At 48.9% G+C, this 18125-nt stretch overlaps 1 protein-coding gene across 6 annotated transcripts in view; it reads right to left on the bottom strand.

Annotated features, from left to right (window-relative positions):
• Positions 1 to 17237, bottom strand: part of HIVEP1 (HIVEP zinc finger 1) — a 129697-nt gene extending 112460 nt beyond the window's left edge. The window contains exons 1-2 of one of the 6 annotated variants that reach the window (XM_043449588.1): positions 17093 to 17237; positions 10156 to 10298 (exon numbers count right to left, since the gene is read on the bottom strand). In XM_043449588.1, coding sequence (XP_043305523.1) covers positions 10156 to 10195 — 40 coding nt within the window. In that variant the 5' untranslated portion in view covers positions 10196 to 10298; positions 17093 to 17237. Of the gene's footprint in view, positions 1 to 10155; positions 10299 to 13092; positions 13272 to 13332; positions 13484 to 13901; positions 14270 to 17092 lie in introns of those variants that run through there. The other 5 variants (XM_043449591.1, XM_043449585.1, XM_043449586.1 and 2 more) reach the window with 5 other exon arrangements.
• Between the last annotated feature and the right edge of the window lie 888 nt (positions 17238 to 18125).

The following is an 18125-nucleotide window of genomic DNA, read 5'->3' as shown; positions in this document are numbered from 1 at the left end:
TTTCAACCTTTATGTGGAGACGCCCACTTAAATACTGCTGCTCTCCATCTTAAGCAAGACATCTTTACTTTCAGCTACATCTTACTAAGCAAATCATGTAAGCAAACATCTCTGAGGGAACAACTGTTCCTTCTCTTGAAGTGCTTGGAAATTCCCCTGTTTGCAATAGCAAACCCCACTTGGACCGTGATCTACGTACACAGCTCTGAAATGGATTTCCGACAATTAAAGCCTTAGAGGGGAGAGGTCTTTCTCACTGTGTGAGTCACCTCAGTCTCATGTGCTCTGCTTGACAGGTTTTATTTTGTAACTGGCCACGGTGCCATTGTGCTCAGTCGTGTCCGACTCTTTGAGGCGCCACAGACAGGAGTCCGCCAGGCTCTCCAGGCAGGAATAGTGGAGTGGGTTGCCGTCTCCTCCTCCAGGGATCGAACCCATGTCTCTTGTGTCTCCTGCATTGGCAGATGGATTTTTTATCATCGAGCCACCTGGGAAGCCCCCCATTTTGTAACTGGGGTGAACAGCATTTCCAAACTCTTGCTCTAATCTGGGAAGTTCTTTCTACTATCAACATGAACAAGCAGAAGCATGACATGCATGTGTGCATGCTCACTTGCTAATTCATGTCCAACTCTTTGCAACCCCACGGACTGTGGCCCACCAGGCTCCTCTGACCATGGGATTCTCCAGGCAAAATACTGGAGTGGGACGCCATGCCCTCCTCCAGGGGATCTTCCTGACCCAGGGACCAAAACCACATCCCCTGCATTTCCTGCATTGACAAGCGGGGTCTTTACCCCCGAGCCACCTACGAAGCCCTATATGGATGACAGTTACGAGCACATTAAACTCCAGGCTGTGGGACCCTGGGCCACCCACAACTTCTCTGTACCTCACTCCCACACCCATAAAACGGGGGCAGTAACGGCAGCCATCTCACATGGCAGTAAGGATTAAACAAGCAAACATATAAAGGCACGCTGACTAGAGCCAAGTACCCAGACCTGGGGGCGGGCTAGCTCTTCTCAGTGTAAAGATGATACGCAACCTCCCTCTTGCTACTGGCCCACAGTGAACTATAACTAAGGGAATCAATACGATTAAGACAAAAAATTTAAAGACCACTCCACAAATATCAGCTCAAACAAGACATTAAATAGCTGCTGAAGATCAATTCACTCAAACTTCTCTGCCCAACTTTCTCATCTGTAAAATGAGGAAGATGAACCAAGTATCTAAGGCTCATCCTCTCCCAGCTGTAAAATTTAGGAATTCTCTTGGAAAGGCATATGAGAAATGAGGGATGGGAGAGAGAGTTCCCTGGCACTGTTTAACCACCTTCCCGGTCCCTGGGTAGTAGCTCAGATCATTTTTATTGATTTTTTAAACTATCAAACACTGCCCCATATGTTTAATCAACTCCTATTTGGATACGGGAATATTAAATGGCTATATGCTGATTATATCTTTTTCTTCACTGGGGAATCTGAAAGAGTTGGAAGACAAGCACATATAACTAAGCACACATACAAATATGCACACTTCAAAATATAAAACAACAAATACACTTGAGCACACTCATACTCTAATCACACAGGCACCTGAGTACCATAAAAATCAACTTTTGCGTCAATAAAGTGGGGATAACTCTTAGACCACTATAGTTCCACCTCGTATTTTGTGACTGCTACTCCAGTCAATTACACAGCAGCCAACTATTTTGGGATCTCTACGTACTGAGTACTTCTGCAAGGCAGCACAGCCTTAGACTATTCTAGAACACAAGTCATTCTAGAAAATGTCTAAGAACCTTCTGAAAAGTCTTCCTTTTAAAGTTATTTTTTAAAAAAGTTCAAAGTTAATGCAATATTGCACCAAGTATAAACCTTAAGCTTAATGGTCAAGAAAGAACTTCCTTCTAAAATAATGATTTGAGTACTGAGAAGAAAGGATTCTATTTAGTGATAAGCTGTAGTGCTATGGTGAATAGCACCTAACAGTATTACAAACATCCAGTGCTTCATAAGAAGAGCTTCCTATCATTTGTCACTGGGATATTATTAATATTCTATGGTTTTTTCAGTAGTGATGAATGGATGTGAGAGCTGGACTATAAAGAAAGCTGAGCACCAAAGAATTGATGCTTTTGAACTGTGGTGTTGGAGAAGACTCTTCAGAGTCCCTTGGACTGCAAGGAAATCAAACAATCCTAAAGGAAATCAGTCCTGAATATTCATTGGAGGGACTGACCCTGAAGCTGAAACTCTAATACTTTGGCCACCTGATGAGAAGAAATGACTCACTGGAAAAAGACCCTGATGCTGGGAGTGACTGAAGGCAGGAGGAGACAGGGACAACAGAGGATGAGATGGTTGGATGGCATCACTGACTCGATGGACATGAGTTTGAGCAAGCTTCGGGAGTTGGTGATGGACAGGGAAGCCTGGTGTGCTGCAGTCCATGGGGTCGCAAAAGGTCGGATACAACTAAGCAACTGAACTGAACTGAATATTCAAAAAATACTGCTTGAATGTTTTAAAAGAACTAAATATTTAAATGAAAAAAATAAGGTGCTTAATTTATTTATAAAATATTTTTTCAGATAACACAAGAATCAACTTTAGCCCAGACTCACTTAAATTATATGGCATTCTAAAATGTGTGGCTTTAACATCTATGTATATGACCAGGGGTTTTAAGCATATTATGTATTTTTCTGTTCTATGGTAAGATAAAATTATTCCTCATCAGAACATATTTTCTGCAATGATGTTCTAAAATAAAGTCATTACTCTGATTAATCACATTATTACATTTTGTATTTGCTTTTAAAAAGAGAAAAGCATTTGCTTAATGTTAATAAGCATTCAAAAAGCATCAGATAAGCTCTCAACATGAGCCCAAAAATAATTATCTGAAATAAAGAAAAATAAGTGGCTTGCTATATTCAGTCTATTCTTCTATTTTTACCCTCATCAAACTAAATAATACCAACTACTTACATGAAAGTTCCTAATAAATGCAACTGCTTTTTCACCTTTCTCATCAAAACTAAATTTTCAGTTATATATTTACTTTCTAGCTACAGTCATATACAGAATTTATTTTTACAAGCAATGGGATGGTTTGCCCTACAAAATTTCTAACTTCTCAAATCTTGAGGCTGTTGGCACAGAAAGTGCTGACCTAACATTCAAATGTAAAAAAAAACACCCCACAAGCAGCTGGAATTACATCTGAAAAATCATCAAAATTCAACTTATTCTATACATAAAGCTCAATCAGATAATCCCCACATAACAAGAAAACGTAAGATTTTATTCACAGTCAGATTTTAAAAAACAATCACTCCAGTGGGCTCCTATCAACACATTGATAGCAAACGCAAACAGTCACTTGATGAGCCTACGCCTGGGGTCCCAGCTGGGTTCTGCGGTCTCCCACAGGAGGAGCCAGAGAGCGGAGAGATGGGACCACATCCACCAGATGTATTTGGTAGATGAATCTGTAGTGAAATGCCAGAGTATGTCACTGCTCCCCCACGTGATGGCGACGTCATTTTTAACAACAGTGCAATGATGATAAAACAGAAGACCTCACAATCAGTGGCCTGAAAACTACATGCAGACAAAACAACCAGTTTTACTTCACTCAGCACTCTCAAAATGCGAGCTAAGGTTTGAATGAGTTCAGCGGCAGCACATCGGCTAAGAATTTTCCTTCCCGAATGACTGTCTGCGCTGACCTCTCTCTTCCAGATCCCAAGCCCTGAGCAGTCCGGACAAGGAGGAGGCATACCAGTGATCAACGCTAAGCACGAAACAGCTTCCTTTGCTGTTACCAAAATGCAGGCAGACGCTTCACACGGGGATTCCTTGGTGTTCTGTGCGTAACTCAAGAGTCTGACACAAACCAGTTTTTATCTGAAAGTGGCACACAGGTCTCTGGACTGAGTGTCTATCCAGCGTCAGGCATTGTCCCAAATGCTTATACATCATCGAATCTTCACACGCGTTATCTCTGTTTTACATTCAGAGGAAACCAACACTCCCAGCTTGCCCAAGACCACCCGGCTAGTCCGTGATAGCATAAAGCCAAATTCTTCACCCCATATGAACTGAAAGTACTAAGGGGATGAACTCTAGAAATCATATGGCAAAATGTCACATGAAACAGAAGTTAGCAATAACTACCTGGTTCATCTGCTTGGAGTGCTTCAAAATTTATATTAGAACAGGTTTGTTAATCAGAGGCTACCAAATATAAGAAGTATTTGCTACTTAAGGTTCAAAAACGTAAACTCCATGAGTACAAATCATCGTGAGCCCTGTAGTTTGCTAAAAAGCTAACATGAATGTGATTTTGTTGAGCACAGAAGACTCAAACAGTCTCTTCTGACATACGATTCACCCAGCTAAGACGGCAGGTCTACAGAATTACTAGTAATAAGTCTTTACCGAGTTTGGTACGATATTGCTTCTGCGGTTTATGTTTTGATTTTGTGGCCACAAGGCATGCGCGATCTTAGTTCCCTGACCAGGGATCAAACCCACATCCCCTGCGTTGCAAGGCCAAGTCTTAACCACTGGACTGCCAGTGAAGTCCCTATAGAATTAGGATGGGATAACAAAGTACAACAAGGCACGTGGAGACACAAGCAATGGAAACCCACTGTTTCCTGGGGATGGGGGTGCGGGGGGAGAGGAGGAAAGGGGCGGAAACTTGAAGAAGGGACCTCTTCAGCGGACACACCTCCCTCACAGAGTAAGGAAACAGTGGAACAGAAGGGGAAGGGCACTGTCCAGAGAGATGGGCAACATGGAGATGCTGGGAAATGCTTGGTTTGCGCACTGAGCCCTGGAGATGGCGAACAGCTGTCCATCAGACACACAGGAGAACCAGGCCAGGGCGAGGCGAGCGTGTCCCAGCTAAGCGTGCGGCTTTGGCCCTCATCTTCCAAGGCGATGGGCGTCCACAGACCCCACGTGTGGGCCTTGGCCACGCTCTGATCACCCTCCTAAGTGTTACTTCTCACCTTATGATACAGCTGGAGCTCGCAGTGGAAAAAAAAGCCCTCGTCTTCTGCAGTGGGTTCAGAACCAAATGCACTCAACCAATAAAAATGAAAAACAGCCCCACCAAATTCTCAAAATATGTTTTGCAAAGGTTAATACTTAGTATTTTCCACACTGATTTCCAATCTTCAAGCCGATGAGCCTTTGAAACCCTGGGCCCAAATACAACTAAAAAAGGTTAACACCTATTTTCTTTTTTTTTTTTCCCCCCAAAGCTTTGAAACTTTCACCGTGGTGACTGGCAGAGCACAAAAACAGCTCTTTATCTAAAGAGGACAGATGGAGCCCCTGCAAGTCCCCAGTTCCTCCATCCCACGTTACCCAGGAGTCCCAGTAAAGACCCGGGAAGGCGCTGATCAGTAGGGAAGGGCTGCTCGGGGCGGGGGCACGGTCACGTTCACATTAATCAGGGCCCAACGGGAGCTGGCCTTGGCGTCTCCCACATGGCGGCCAGGAGCCCTTCGCCTGGACAACATACAGCCTTTCTTCCAACACCAAGCCCACCTCTCATGCCCTTCAGAAATTCCTATTCAACCTCACAGAGGAAATGCCACCGTTAAGGCTCTATCCTCCCCTCTCCCCGACACACACACACACACACACACACACACACACACAGGGCAGCACACACACACACACACACACACACACACACAGGGTAGCGCACACACACACACACACACAGGGCAGCACACACACACACACACACACACAGGGCAGCACACACACACACACACAGGGCAACACACACACACACACACACACACACACACACACAGGGCAGCGCGCACACACACACACACACAGGGCAGCGCGCGCACACACACACACACAGGGCAGCACACACACACACACACACAGGGCAGCACACACACACACACACACACACACACACACACAGGGCAGCACACACACACACACACACACACACACACACACACACACACGGCAGGCGTCGAGGACAAAGGTCTAGCCTGGTTTACATGGCCCGAGGAGAAGAGACCAGAACTCAGCCAACCCCACTCTCACACGCCACAGGCCGCCGTCAGATAGAGAACTCTGACTTAGGTATGCCCCAAATTCACGTCCCACCCTTAATATACCAGACCTCCTCCTGCTCTTACACTGAAGAACCTCCAGCATCAGAGAGATGCAACGCCATCTCCTTAGGGGAGCACAGCCCGTGCCCGACTTGCGTGTGCACCAAGTCGCTCAGTCATGTCCGACTCTGGGCGACCCCATGGACTGCAGCCCGCCAGGCTCCTCTGTCCTTGGGATTCTCCAAGAACACTGGAGTGGGCTGCCATGCCCTCCTCCAGGGGATCTTCCCCACCCAGGGATCGAACCCTTGTCTGTTGTGTCTCCTGCATTGGCAGGAGGGTTCTTTACTACTAGCACCACCAGGGAAGCCTGTGCCTAATTTAAATCCAGCCAAATCGTTTACACTTCTCCGTGACAGAGCCCTGTACGTATTTCTATACACATGTATGACACCTCAGTACACAAACACACTCCTCCACACACACACATACGTGCTTGTTCCAAGGAAACTTCATATTCTAGAAAGTTGCATACATTTATCCTGTGACTCTGCACGTCCGTGTGACTATACCAACCCCAGCTGAAGGAGCAATGATAAACCAAAGAAAAATTATATTTGAAAAGTGCCATGGAAGCATAATTAACATATGATTTCAGATTTAAGTATAAAGTTTTAATTACTGACTTAATGACCAAGTACAAGAAAAGTACTTCCCAGGCTATTTTCTGAGGAAGCCTCAAAAGAGGCGACATGTTTCACGGAAACCCCTGAGAGGACAGCACCCGGAGGGTGAGTGATGAGCTGGTCTCTCCCCATGACAGAGCTAACTTCATGAGACAGGGCTGCCAGAAGCTAAAGCAGTGGGTACAGGTAAAGTAACGCAAGCGTGGTACTTCAGATGTACCCCACAGCTGAGATACAAAACACAGTCATCCCTCAGTATTTGCAGGGTACCGGGTCTGGGCCCCTAGAAATACCACCCTCTGAGGATGCCCAAGTCTTGTAAATAAAAGGGCCTAGGAAAGTCCCTCCGTACCCAGAGATTCCACATCTGAGAATTCACCCAACCCACAGCTAAGAAATATACACACACACACACACACACACACACACGGACCCATGCAGTTCAAAACCTTGTTGTTCAAGGGTCAGCAAGAAATGCTGAAAAATTTATTTCCATAGTTATCGTTCACTTGCTCACTTTAACCCCCAAACTGTGCCCGGGGACAGAGTCCTCACACATGTTTTTAGAAGGGAAGTGGAGACTATAAAGGTGATCCTGTCTTTGTGCTTTGCTTACTTGGGCTTCCCCAGTAGGAGCAGCTTGGCCCCCTCCTCCTCAGGTGAAGGAGCAGGCTGGCTCAAGCATCACGCCGTCCACGGAGCCCCCCTCCCCTGGGCCTGGCCAACCTGCCAGTTCAGCCACATGGCTTTAGCAAAGTCACTTTCATCATCTGTGCTAATCCACTCTGATCTTTTTTTCAGGGGGTGAGAGATCGTAACTGCCTGAGTCAAGCAACGTGTTAGACTCTCACCGATGGGCCCAAACACAATTTATCACAGGTTCTCGTTGAGAACTTTAAAAACATCTTAATTCCAGAAAACAAGCACGTTTTCCTATTAAAACTCTTCATTTTCCATCCTGTATGAATTCAGACCCATTTCATGGATCTTCACAATCTGACTCCCCCAGGTCTCCTACTGTGGCCTACTGCTCTCTCTGGTGCTCATGGACTCACGGACGTAACTTAGACGAGCCTGGATCCCAAGCAGCTTCACCGGCTCTCATCCCAGGATGAAATGCACTCCCGCTGTCCTGACAGCTTCCTGGGTCACCTCTCAGCCTTAAGAACTCAGCTCAGAGGTTACCTTTCCTTCCCACCCTGCCCCTCTGCAAACCAACCCCCCAAGACTGGGGTGTAACAGGACGCCCGCGCTCTGAGGGAATCTCCGAAAGGCTGCTCTCTCCCCCGCGTCCTCTCGCAAGCCCTGACCCTGATGATCAGTTCATCCCCGCGGCCTGGGACACAGGAGGACGTTCAGCGAACACCTACTGAGCTGTATGTTCATTTGATACAGAAAGGAAAAGACTATGGCCTAAAAATCTGCATTTCTCGGAACAGCCAAGTTATCTAGAAGATAATAAAGGATGTATTTTATGGCATGAATGGAGATACAGACGTAGAGAGCGGACTCGTGGACACAGCAGGGGCAGGAGAGGGTGGGATGAACTGAGAGAGTGACTCTGACATATATACCTGACATGTGTATACTGACATAGACACACACATACTGACATGGATACGCTGCCGTATACACAACAGCTAGTGAGAAGCTGCTGGAAACACAGGGAGCTCCGCCTGGTGCTCTGTGAGACTGAGAGGGCTGGGACGGAGGGCGGGGTGGGAGGGAGGATTCCTCAAGAGGGAGGCATCTAAGCCTACCTGTGACTGATGCAATGATGTTGTAGGGCAGAAACTAACACAACATTGTAAAGCAACTAGCCTCCAATTTTTAAAAGCAAAGATACATTTTAAATATGAAAAACAAGCATTTAGTGCTTATGACCTAATGAATGATACTTTCAGATCAATCATGCATTCATTCTTGCAACAAATACATGGCCTCCTTTTAGCTGCGAGGAGCTGTGCTGGGCTGGGGCCCCTGCCAGCCCCAAGGTTGCCTTCCAGCACATGGATCAATAGGAACAGGGCACCCTCTCTGGACAGATGAGTTATAAAAGCTGGGCTAAGGACTCCAAACGCCCGTCCCAACTGGCTGTGAGCATGGAGGATCTCCCTATAGAAGTAAATGAGACCAAGTCCTAACTTCGGGGGTGCTCAGATTCTAGTGCCAGAGACAGACAAATACACAATCAGTCTGCAACATTTTCTATGTGACCCTAACATCCGACTCTGAAATACAACACTCAGAGCACTCCCTCTAAATCCTCACCTCAGTGAACACTGGTGCTAGAATCATCGATTTGAACTCTGGCCAAGGCGTTCACCTGAGCCAGCAGAGACCTCTAGCCCACTTAGGCAGGAAACAGGTACCGTTTGCAGACTCAAGGAGGCACCATGATTGGCCACATTTCCAACTACCACCTTACGGTAGTATAGTGGTAATTCGGTACCGGCCGAATTATTTCACCAAGAAACATTCTTGATTAATTTGTCTGATTTAAGTCCGTTCTTACCTTGCATGTGCTTGAGAATATTTTTTTCTGTAATAGTAAATATTTCATAAGATACTTTACTCAGGTTGGAATTATTTGCTTTAACAGTTCTTTGCTTAACACTGCTATACTTTTATCTCCTAAGTTAAATATAAAAGATAATTACTGCTCCCAGTGGATAAAACACATTAGAACAATACAAATCTTTTAAAACAATAAGCTAAAATAAGCTGGCTTTCTTAACACTAAAGAACCTCTTCACAGTTAAAAGGAAATGTTCATTTTTATATGAAATATATATGTAATAAACACACACACACATATATATGTATGTTTTTTGACCCCTTCCCTATAGAAAATACATTGGTGTACCTATTTTCTGAGTTCTGCACATAATGGTATGCGTTAATGTCAACTACGCCTCTCCACTTCTCAAGCTAATATAACACTGCTACAAAAATAAATCTCAAAACAAGTGTGCGGGAGGGGTGAAAAAAAGTAATTCAAGGTGATCCAGCTGGCAAAGAAGAGCTGACCATTTATTTCAGATTCCTCAACCCAAAAAGGTGCCTGCTGACAGACAGTAAATCTCAGACTCTAATACCCACCCTAATGGTTGGGAAGGCATTGTAATTCTGCCAAATCCAATTAATTCATTCAACAAATATTTATGAAGCATCTCCTGAAACAGGAATTGTGCAGGGCAAGAGGAAGTGGACGAGAGAAAGAGAACAGGGGTCCTGGAGCTGACCCACCACCGGGAAGGGTCACCATCTCCCAAGCTGCCTTTGCTGCCACCAAAGAGATACTTGATTAAAGACTTATTACAAACCCTCCTTCCCACTAATGCAGAGCCCTACCTCTTAGATTTCTGGGATGAATCTGTTTAGTTCGAGGCATCTTCTTTGATTCAGGGGCCCCTTTTTCTTCTTAGAAACTGTAGGAAGAGCAGGTCATGAAAAGGTAGCTCCATAAACCCAAGGTCCATCAATTAATCCATGTGCTAAAAAAGAAAAAAAAAAAGTCATGTCTTACTATTTTTCACAACTTTCGAAGGAAAAAGACACTTCAGAAGTTATGGCATAATACAGCACTACTCTAAAACTCAACAAAAGGTAACCGACCTGAAAGCCCCTGCAAAAGATGACTTACTAACTTTAATTAAACACAGTATATGTCATTTTGTCATTATCTGGGCTTCCCCAGTATGGTGGGGGAGGAGGGGGCGGGAATCACTGTACCTTTAACAAAAAAATACTGAAAACATTCAGTGAACGGTGTTTTAAAGCAACATTACCAGGTTACAATAGGGTTTTGCTGTATACAGTACATGCCTACCCATTTATAAATTTCTTAGGGACAAGGACCATGTTTCAATCACTCTGTGTTACTGGGTTAATTTGGTAAATAAGTGTGGTTGCCATTGGGGCTATTCCCCCACTATTGTGGTTTTCCATTTGAGGCTCCTGTTGAGACTGTTCTTTCTGCCTCCCTGTGTTGAGCCAGAATGTGTGACCAGTTCTGGCCAATAACCTGTGAGTGGAGAGACAGGCGTCATTTTCAGGCTTTGCGTTTAGTTATCAAAGTAAGATCCCCCAGTGGTCTCTTCCTCCTCTGCCATGAGACAGGCACTGTTCTAGACAGCAAGTCTGACAACACGGAGCTGAGCTCCTGCCAATGCAACGTGATCATGGAGCATAAACATAAAAGAGATCTTTGCTGATTTAAGCACTGAGGCCTGGGAGTTATTTGTTACTGCAGCAAAACCGTGACCTGACACATCTTAAAAAGTGCAATTTCAAATACAATATGCCAAAACACTAATCCAAAACTAAATCATCTCTTTCCCAGAAAGATTCCCAGGAGATACTCAAGGATCCTTGAGCTAAAATCTTAGTTTTAACTCCCTGCAATACAACTGATAAGCAAAGCCCGTGATGCTGCTGCTGAACGTGAAACTATGTTTAATCGCTAAGCAAAGACACAAGAATGGAACAGAAATGCTTTCAGACTTTTTTAACAACCAATACTGAAGGAAAACAAAAAAAGCAAATACTTATTGAGAATCTACTGTGTGCCTATGTACTTCCTACACATTACCTAATTTAACCCTAATGGTAACTGCTTAGGTAACTATCATTTATCCACTTTATAGATGAGAAAATTAAAAGAGAAAGAGGTAAGGGAACTGAGCCCATAGTCAGTAAGAAACATGGCACCACCTGACTCCGGGACCCTCAGCTCTTACTTCCTGGCTGGAGGTAAGCCCTATTCCAGGGGGTTTACTCAAGAGGCTCTATCGCACAAGTCACAACTGTTGATAAATATTTTGGTGTCAAATCAGACTAGGCTCAAAGCTTGCTGTGTGGCCCCGTTTAAGGTACTTAACCTCTCTGAGGATCAGATTCCCCAACTGTAAAACAAGGAAATAGTATCCGCCCTCAATGGGTTGTTGAGGAACCATGTGGATGCTTTGCTTAGGGCTGGCACACAAAAATATCAAATATTAATTCTTCTTAAGAATGCCTGTGTGGGAAAGACTGTATCTAATAACCAGTATAAGGTTTTAGAAATTTATGGTTTCAATACAGCAGAGAATAGAAGGAAAGAAGGCTATAATTAACTTCAGTATTTTATCCTTGATAAGGCTGTATGCAGGCACTGTACAAAAACATTACTTGCAATTTTTGAACTGCATGGGAAAGAATATAAAATATGATGGTCCAATACTGTGGACTTCATCTAGCGCTGTGCTACATGATCTATAAAAGATATGGCTCCTCAACGCCCTGCATTAAAAGCATCCACCATTCAACTGACGAAGCTGCTGATTCAAGAGAGAATTGAGAAACGTCAAGGCCGAATAAATTGTAGGAATGCTCAACTCCCAACTTAAAGCTTTTAAATGGTCACGATATTTAGAAGTTTTTAAAGCGTGAACTCCGACTGTAATTCAATCACGTGACACTAAAAGATGAGGAGCCTGCACAGAAAATATTCCAATTTGCACATACAAATTTCCAATCAGTAACAGCTTTCCGCTACCTTGCTCACTGCCTCCCCACTGTCCCCAGCTATCCACCCCAGTGTAAATCCTTGGGGTGGGGGGAAGAGGGGGAGGAGGACTGAGTATTTCCAAAGACAGCAGCATTGTAGCGACGAAGATGAGTGATGAACCCGTTCCCTTACAGCAAGAGAGATAAATACTACATGGAGCAAAAACATGAGACGATCAAAAAGCGTAAAGACAGTTGCAAGGAGAAAAAACATGAATGAATGTGGAGGGCGGAGCCTGGGAAAACCCCTCTGCAACGCTGCACTGAACAAAGCGCTTCGCATGCCAGGAGCGGGGGGGAGGGATGGAAGTGCCAGCTCAGGAAGGAGCCCAGAGTGAATGCGGAGAGCGGCAGGAGGAGGAACAGGACGCGAGGAGGCGAGCGCGGCAGCCCGGAGACTCCTCCTCGCCGCCGCCGCCGCCCCCTCCCCTCCCGTCCCCTCCCCTATCCAGCAGCAACTCCTCCGCCAGCCCGACCCTCGGGCGATCGGGAGCCGACCCACGCCCCCAACCCACCCCACAGTGCTGCGGGCGCGTACTCCCAACCCGGAAAGAAAACTACCCAGGTGGCTGCGAGTAAACAGGCACTTCGAGCAAAGAACGAAAGGGGGAAAAAAAAAAAAAGCAAGCCACAAAGCCGGGAGGTTGGGAAGCCGAGGCCTGGTCTCCCTCACCCCCCCACCCCCACCGCCAGCCTCTTGCAAAATGCGCCCGCGGCTGGGGAGGCTGGGTCTCTCAGTACCTGCTCTGCTCGCAGGACCGCAGCTCGGGCCGCGAGGGCGCCCAGAAGTGGCAAGTGTCTCCCTCAAGCGCAGCCATCCCCTCTGCAAGGTCGGCGGTTGCACACACACACACACACACACACACACACTCGCGCGCCCGCGGAGAGGGACGTGGTCCTGCCCCCACCCCCGTCCCCACGCCGCCGCCCCCCCGCCTCCCAGCGGCAGCGCCCCCCGCCCGCGGAGCCCGCGCGCCGAACCTGCTGCCAGGACGCCCGGCGGGGCCGCCGCCGCTGCAGCCGGCCCCGGAGCTGCGCTGCTGATGGCGGCGGCCGCAGCTCGGAATCTCCGCGACCCCCGCGCGGCGGCGGCGGCTGCGGCTGGGCGCCCTCCTTCACTTGACAACCCCAAACACAAACAGAACCTCCTCCCGCGGCGGCTCCCGGGGCCCCCCCAGCCCCCGGCTCCGGCCCCCTCCCCGCCGCCGCCGCCCCAGCCGCAGCCGCAGCAGCAGCCGCTGCCGCCACTAAAGGCCGGCGACTGGCACTCTCACCGCCCAGCTCTGAAATATTAAACAGGGGAGCCGGCCGGGGGGCAGCGGGGGGTGCGCGGGGCGCGCGGGCGGGGGCCGCAGGCGCCGGGCGGGAGAGGCGGCCGCGCTCGCCGGCGCCCGGGGCCGCGGCATGACCGCCGCTGGGGAGCGGGTGTCCGGGGGGCGGGGGGGGGGCCGCACCGCGGCGAGGCGGGGCGGGCAGACCCCCGGGGCGGGCGGGTGGGCGCCCCCGGGGCCGGGAAGGGGGTCGAGGAGGGCGGGCGCGGGCTTTTTTACCTCTCCCCGGGGGCAGAGTAGGGCACGTTTAGCGTCTTTAGGGGCGACGCGAGGAGCGCGGGCCGGGGCGGCGCGGGGGAGGGAGGGCGAAGGTCGGAGGCTTTCCCGCGGCTGGGCGGGGCGGCAGGGGATCCCCGGGGGCGGGAGGCGGGGAGACCGCGGGCTGCGACGCGCGGGCGGGGCTGGGGGGGGCGTCCCCCGGCGGGGTCACCCTCGGGCGCGGCGGCCCGGCCGGACTGGCTCGGCTGCTGGGCCCGGCCTTGGCTTAGGGGCGGGCTGGGCGCCCCGGATCGGGGCCCGATCGGAGTCCCGGGTCTCCCCGGCCGGGCGAGCCCGGGGCCGCGGCTCCGCCCCGCCCGGCCGCGGCAGGGACTGGAGGCGGGGGGCCCGGGGCGGAGTTAGGGACGCGAGGGGCGGGAGCCCGGGGTCGCGCCGGCTCGGGGACTGGCGCCCGGCTGGGGCGCAGGGGCGGGCCCGCCAGTCACGCGGCCCCGGGCAGGCCCGGCCGGGCCGCGCGGCGGGGGGGGCGGTTGGGCCGGGGAGAGGGGCGGGGACGGGCGGAGCGGCGGCGGCTCGGTACCGGCTCTTTACTTTCCTAAAGCAGGATGTGGGCCGGCCCGCTGACGTCATGGGGTCCCCCAGCCCCGCCCCCCGCCCCGGCCAGGAGGGGGAGGGGTAGGGGAGAGGGCGGGCCCGGGGGCGGGGGGGGACCCCAAGGGGGTTTCCTCAGCAACGCGTGGAGGGAAGGAGAAAGTCATTGTGAAACTTGAAACTCATTAACTTTGAAAAACAACTTTATAAAAAAAAAAAACGGGAGGGGGGGCGGGGTGTTGGGTTAAAGGGTGGAAGGGGACACATTATTAACCCTGAACTGAAACTACGCTTTGGTGGCGGATGTTCTATTAAAAGATTGAGGAAAGCCAAGGTTATTCCAGAGGCCACGGCCGTGCCCGCCGGTGGTTCCCAGAGCCTGAGCTGCGAGCGCAGTTTAACCCTTAGGGCTCCGCTTTGACAGTTTAGAGGCCGAGAGGAGAAGGCTCTTTGGGGTCTGGAGAGGGGGTTTCGGGGCTGAGCAGGCGATCTGGCCCCAGAGTCGCGAGAAAGAGAGAAAGAAGAGGGAGTAATTACCATAAACCAGAGTTTGACCTCGGGTGCTAGAAAGCAATAGAGGAGTGGGGAAAAAAAGCAATAGAGGAAGCAAGGATTTGAACTCTAAGGACTCAGGAGGGGATGGACCAGGGTATCGACGAAGGTTTTCAGGGTTAGACCTAAAGAACATTAGGTCTTTATCGTTTAAAGTCTGGAGCTCAGAAACTCCACATATATCCCTAAAGAAGCAGGCATAAATGACTGGTTAACGGAGCCACGCTCAACTTGGGAGGGATAAGGTAAAACAAACAAAAAAAAATTGTTGCAGAAAAAATTCTCATATAAAAACCAAAGTGCTTTCCCCTTTTAAGGAATAAAAATGCTGAACGACCGTACACCCACTCTGCTGGCCATCTGTGCAAACTTGAATTGTTCCCTGGGGCTTCCATAAAGATATCTAGGTTTTCCTTGCTAGGGTTGACCCCTAAAATTCCCGGGAGGAAATCCTACCTCTAGCTCAGCTGAGCTTAGAAAAGCTTAATGCACCAGAATGTGAATAACTAAAAATGGAATACTCAATAATAGCCAGCTTGTAACCAAAAATAATGTCATGTAAAGGGAAGAATACGCCCATTAAAAACTAGATATGGTCACAAAAGCAAAGATCAGCCAACAGCTACCTCAATTTGAAATAATGTTTAGCACACTACACCTCCAACCTTGCAATGAAATAATACAATCTTTTTCATTTTCGATGTGATAAAATCATCTCTGTCATGAAATTTAATTGACATCTAATGGACTGCAATCACAAAACGTATGCAGATATAACTTTGAAACTTGAATGAAAAAAAACAAACATCCACTTAAATGTGAAAGTATAAATCTGTCAGAGGATAAAAATTAAGGTAGCTTGATGATTATCGACTCTACTTTGTGTCACTGGCTAAGTCAAAATTACATTTTTAACCCAATGGCCCTTACCATAACAATTACATAGTGTGAACATAAGGTTTATATGGGATTTGGCATTGCAGTGAACTCTCTTTTAACTAAATTTGCGATTTGGAGTTGTAATAGATTAATTTTGTCATTTCAGTTTGTTAAGTTTTTTCTGCAATGGACTATTCACAATTTGCCTTTCTTGAGATCAAATCAATAGTAATCTTTTTTCTGAAACAGACACATTTCCCCATTTTCTATTTCCGAATTTTCTAGGTGCAGTTTCTTTTCCTAATTCTGCCTACAATTCTAACTTCCTAGTCATCAGACTGCAGGGGACTCCAACTAAACTATAAGGTAGCTAGAGTCGCCTTTAATCATTTGTGGCAAATTAAATACAGTCTCTCAAATTATATCTTGTAAACGGAATGTGGGGAGGAAACTTTTTTTTTTCCCTTGAACTAGAAGATGAAATGGGAATGGTAAAAAGCAGTTTGAACTGTCAAAAATTCTGGAACATTGGGGAAGGACACCGTACTCAAAAATAAAAGGGGGGGCTCCTAGGGTCCCGATTCTCTCTGCCTGCACCCCCGCACCCCCGGGCGGCGCGAGCGCTTAGGGAGCCCCCTCGGGGACTGGGGTTCAAGTGAGGGCAGTGGCCCTGGCAGGCTCTGAACACGGTTTCCCTGCACAGAATTTGGGGAGAACACCAGTTTCCCCCCGCCCCGGCCCCCGGGGCTCCGTCGGGGGACCCCAAGGTCACGCCGAGACCCCCGCCTCGGCCCGCGCGCCCCCTGCCCCGGATTCCCACGCGGCCGCGCTGCCCGGCCCGGCTCGGGCGCCCCCCTGGCGCGGCCCCGCGGCCCCGGCCCTCCGCCCAGCGCGCGGCCCGGCAGCGCCAGCGCCACGCGGAGATCCCGGGGGTTCCTCCCCGCCAGCCGCCGGGTCACGCCGCCGCCCGGCCCTCCCCTTCACCCTCCGCCCTCGGCGCGCGCCGGGCTCTTCCCGTCCACCGGCCGAATCCCCTCCTCCTCCTCCTCCTCGGGGCGACCCGGCGACGAGACCTGCCCCGCGCGCTCTGCCAACCGTGCCCACCTCCCGCCCCCCCGGGGCCCGGGCTCTCCTTCCCCAGCCGGACAAAGGACCGAGAGAAAACTTACCCGGACTGCCACGCAAAAAAAACAAAACAACCAAACAAAACTCTGATCCACAGCTTCCTGGGTTTAACTTTTAATTTTTAAAAACAACAAAAGCAGAAACCAAAAGCCTCCTAGGTTGGAAGTGGGCGTGAGAGGAAATGCTAGGGGGAGGCGCTTCGTTCCCTCGTCTGCTTTTGCACCCCCCCTTTTCTGGCCCCTGCCTGGGGCTTTGATGTTATCTGGTGCACCGCCTCCGCTGGGTTCAGACCGTGGGCTCCGCGCCCAGAGTGATACACAGATATTTGGCACTTTTATATGCCGGTTTGAAGGGAGGGAAGCAGGTGGTCACGGTGGAGGATGCCCACTTCTCAGCCCCGGCCCTGAGAAAGGAGCTTCTGTCCGTCCCAAACTTCCCTTTTGTTACCTGGACTGAAATGAACAAACCGCCAATCTAGTTAAACCCAGGGAGCCGGGCCATGTGGCATTTTTTTCTGTTAGACTTCACACAAAAAAAAAAAAAAAAAAGAGGCCTTCTGAATTAGATTCATTTTCCTTCCACTCAGCACAAACTTACAACAAGGTGGTGGCGTATGTTTTCTCAGGCTTCGTTTGGTTTTCTGATCTCAATTTTGAAAGTAAATATGATTTCCCTTCTAAGATAGACCTGCAGCCTGAAAGAGACAAGCTACCTCTGAAGAAAATTTGTTGTTGTTGAGTCGTTCAGTCGTGTCTGACTTCTTTGCGACCTCATGGATTATAGCCCTCCACGGCTCCTCCGTCCATGGGATTCTCCAGGCCAAGAATACTGGAGTGGTTTGCCATTTCCTTCTCCAGGGGATCTTCCTGACCCAGGAATCGAACTCGTGTCTCCTGCAAGTCTCCTGCATTGCAGGCAGATTGTTCACCCCTGAGCCTCCTGAAGAATATAAACTGGGTAATAACATGCTCTTTCTATACCACTCTTACAGGTTAGAGTCTCCCAGCACCCTCCCCCTCCCCATTATGAAAAGCTTATAACTGTTGATTTTATCCTTGCTGGACACTAGCAGAAACT

Source organism: Cervus canadensis, chromosome 28, assembly GCF_019320065.1.
Source record: "Cervus canadensis isolate Bull #8, Minnesota chromosome 28, ASM1932006v1, whole genome shotgun sequence".
NCBI lineage: Eukaryota > Metazoa > Chordata > Mammalia > Artiodactyla > Cervidae > Cervus > Cervus canadensis.
Note: the sequence above shows the minus strand (reverse complement) of the source record. Positions and strands in the feature narration are given on the sequence as shown.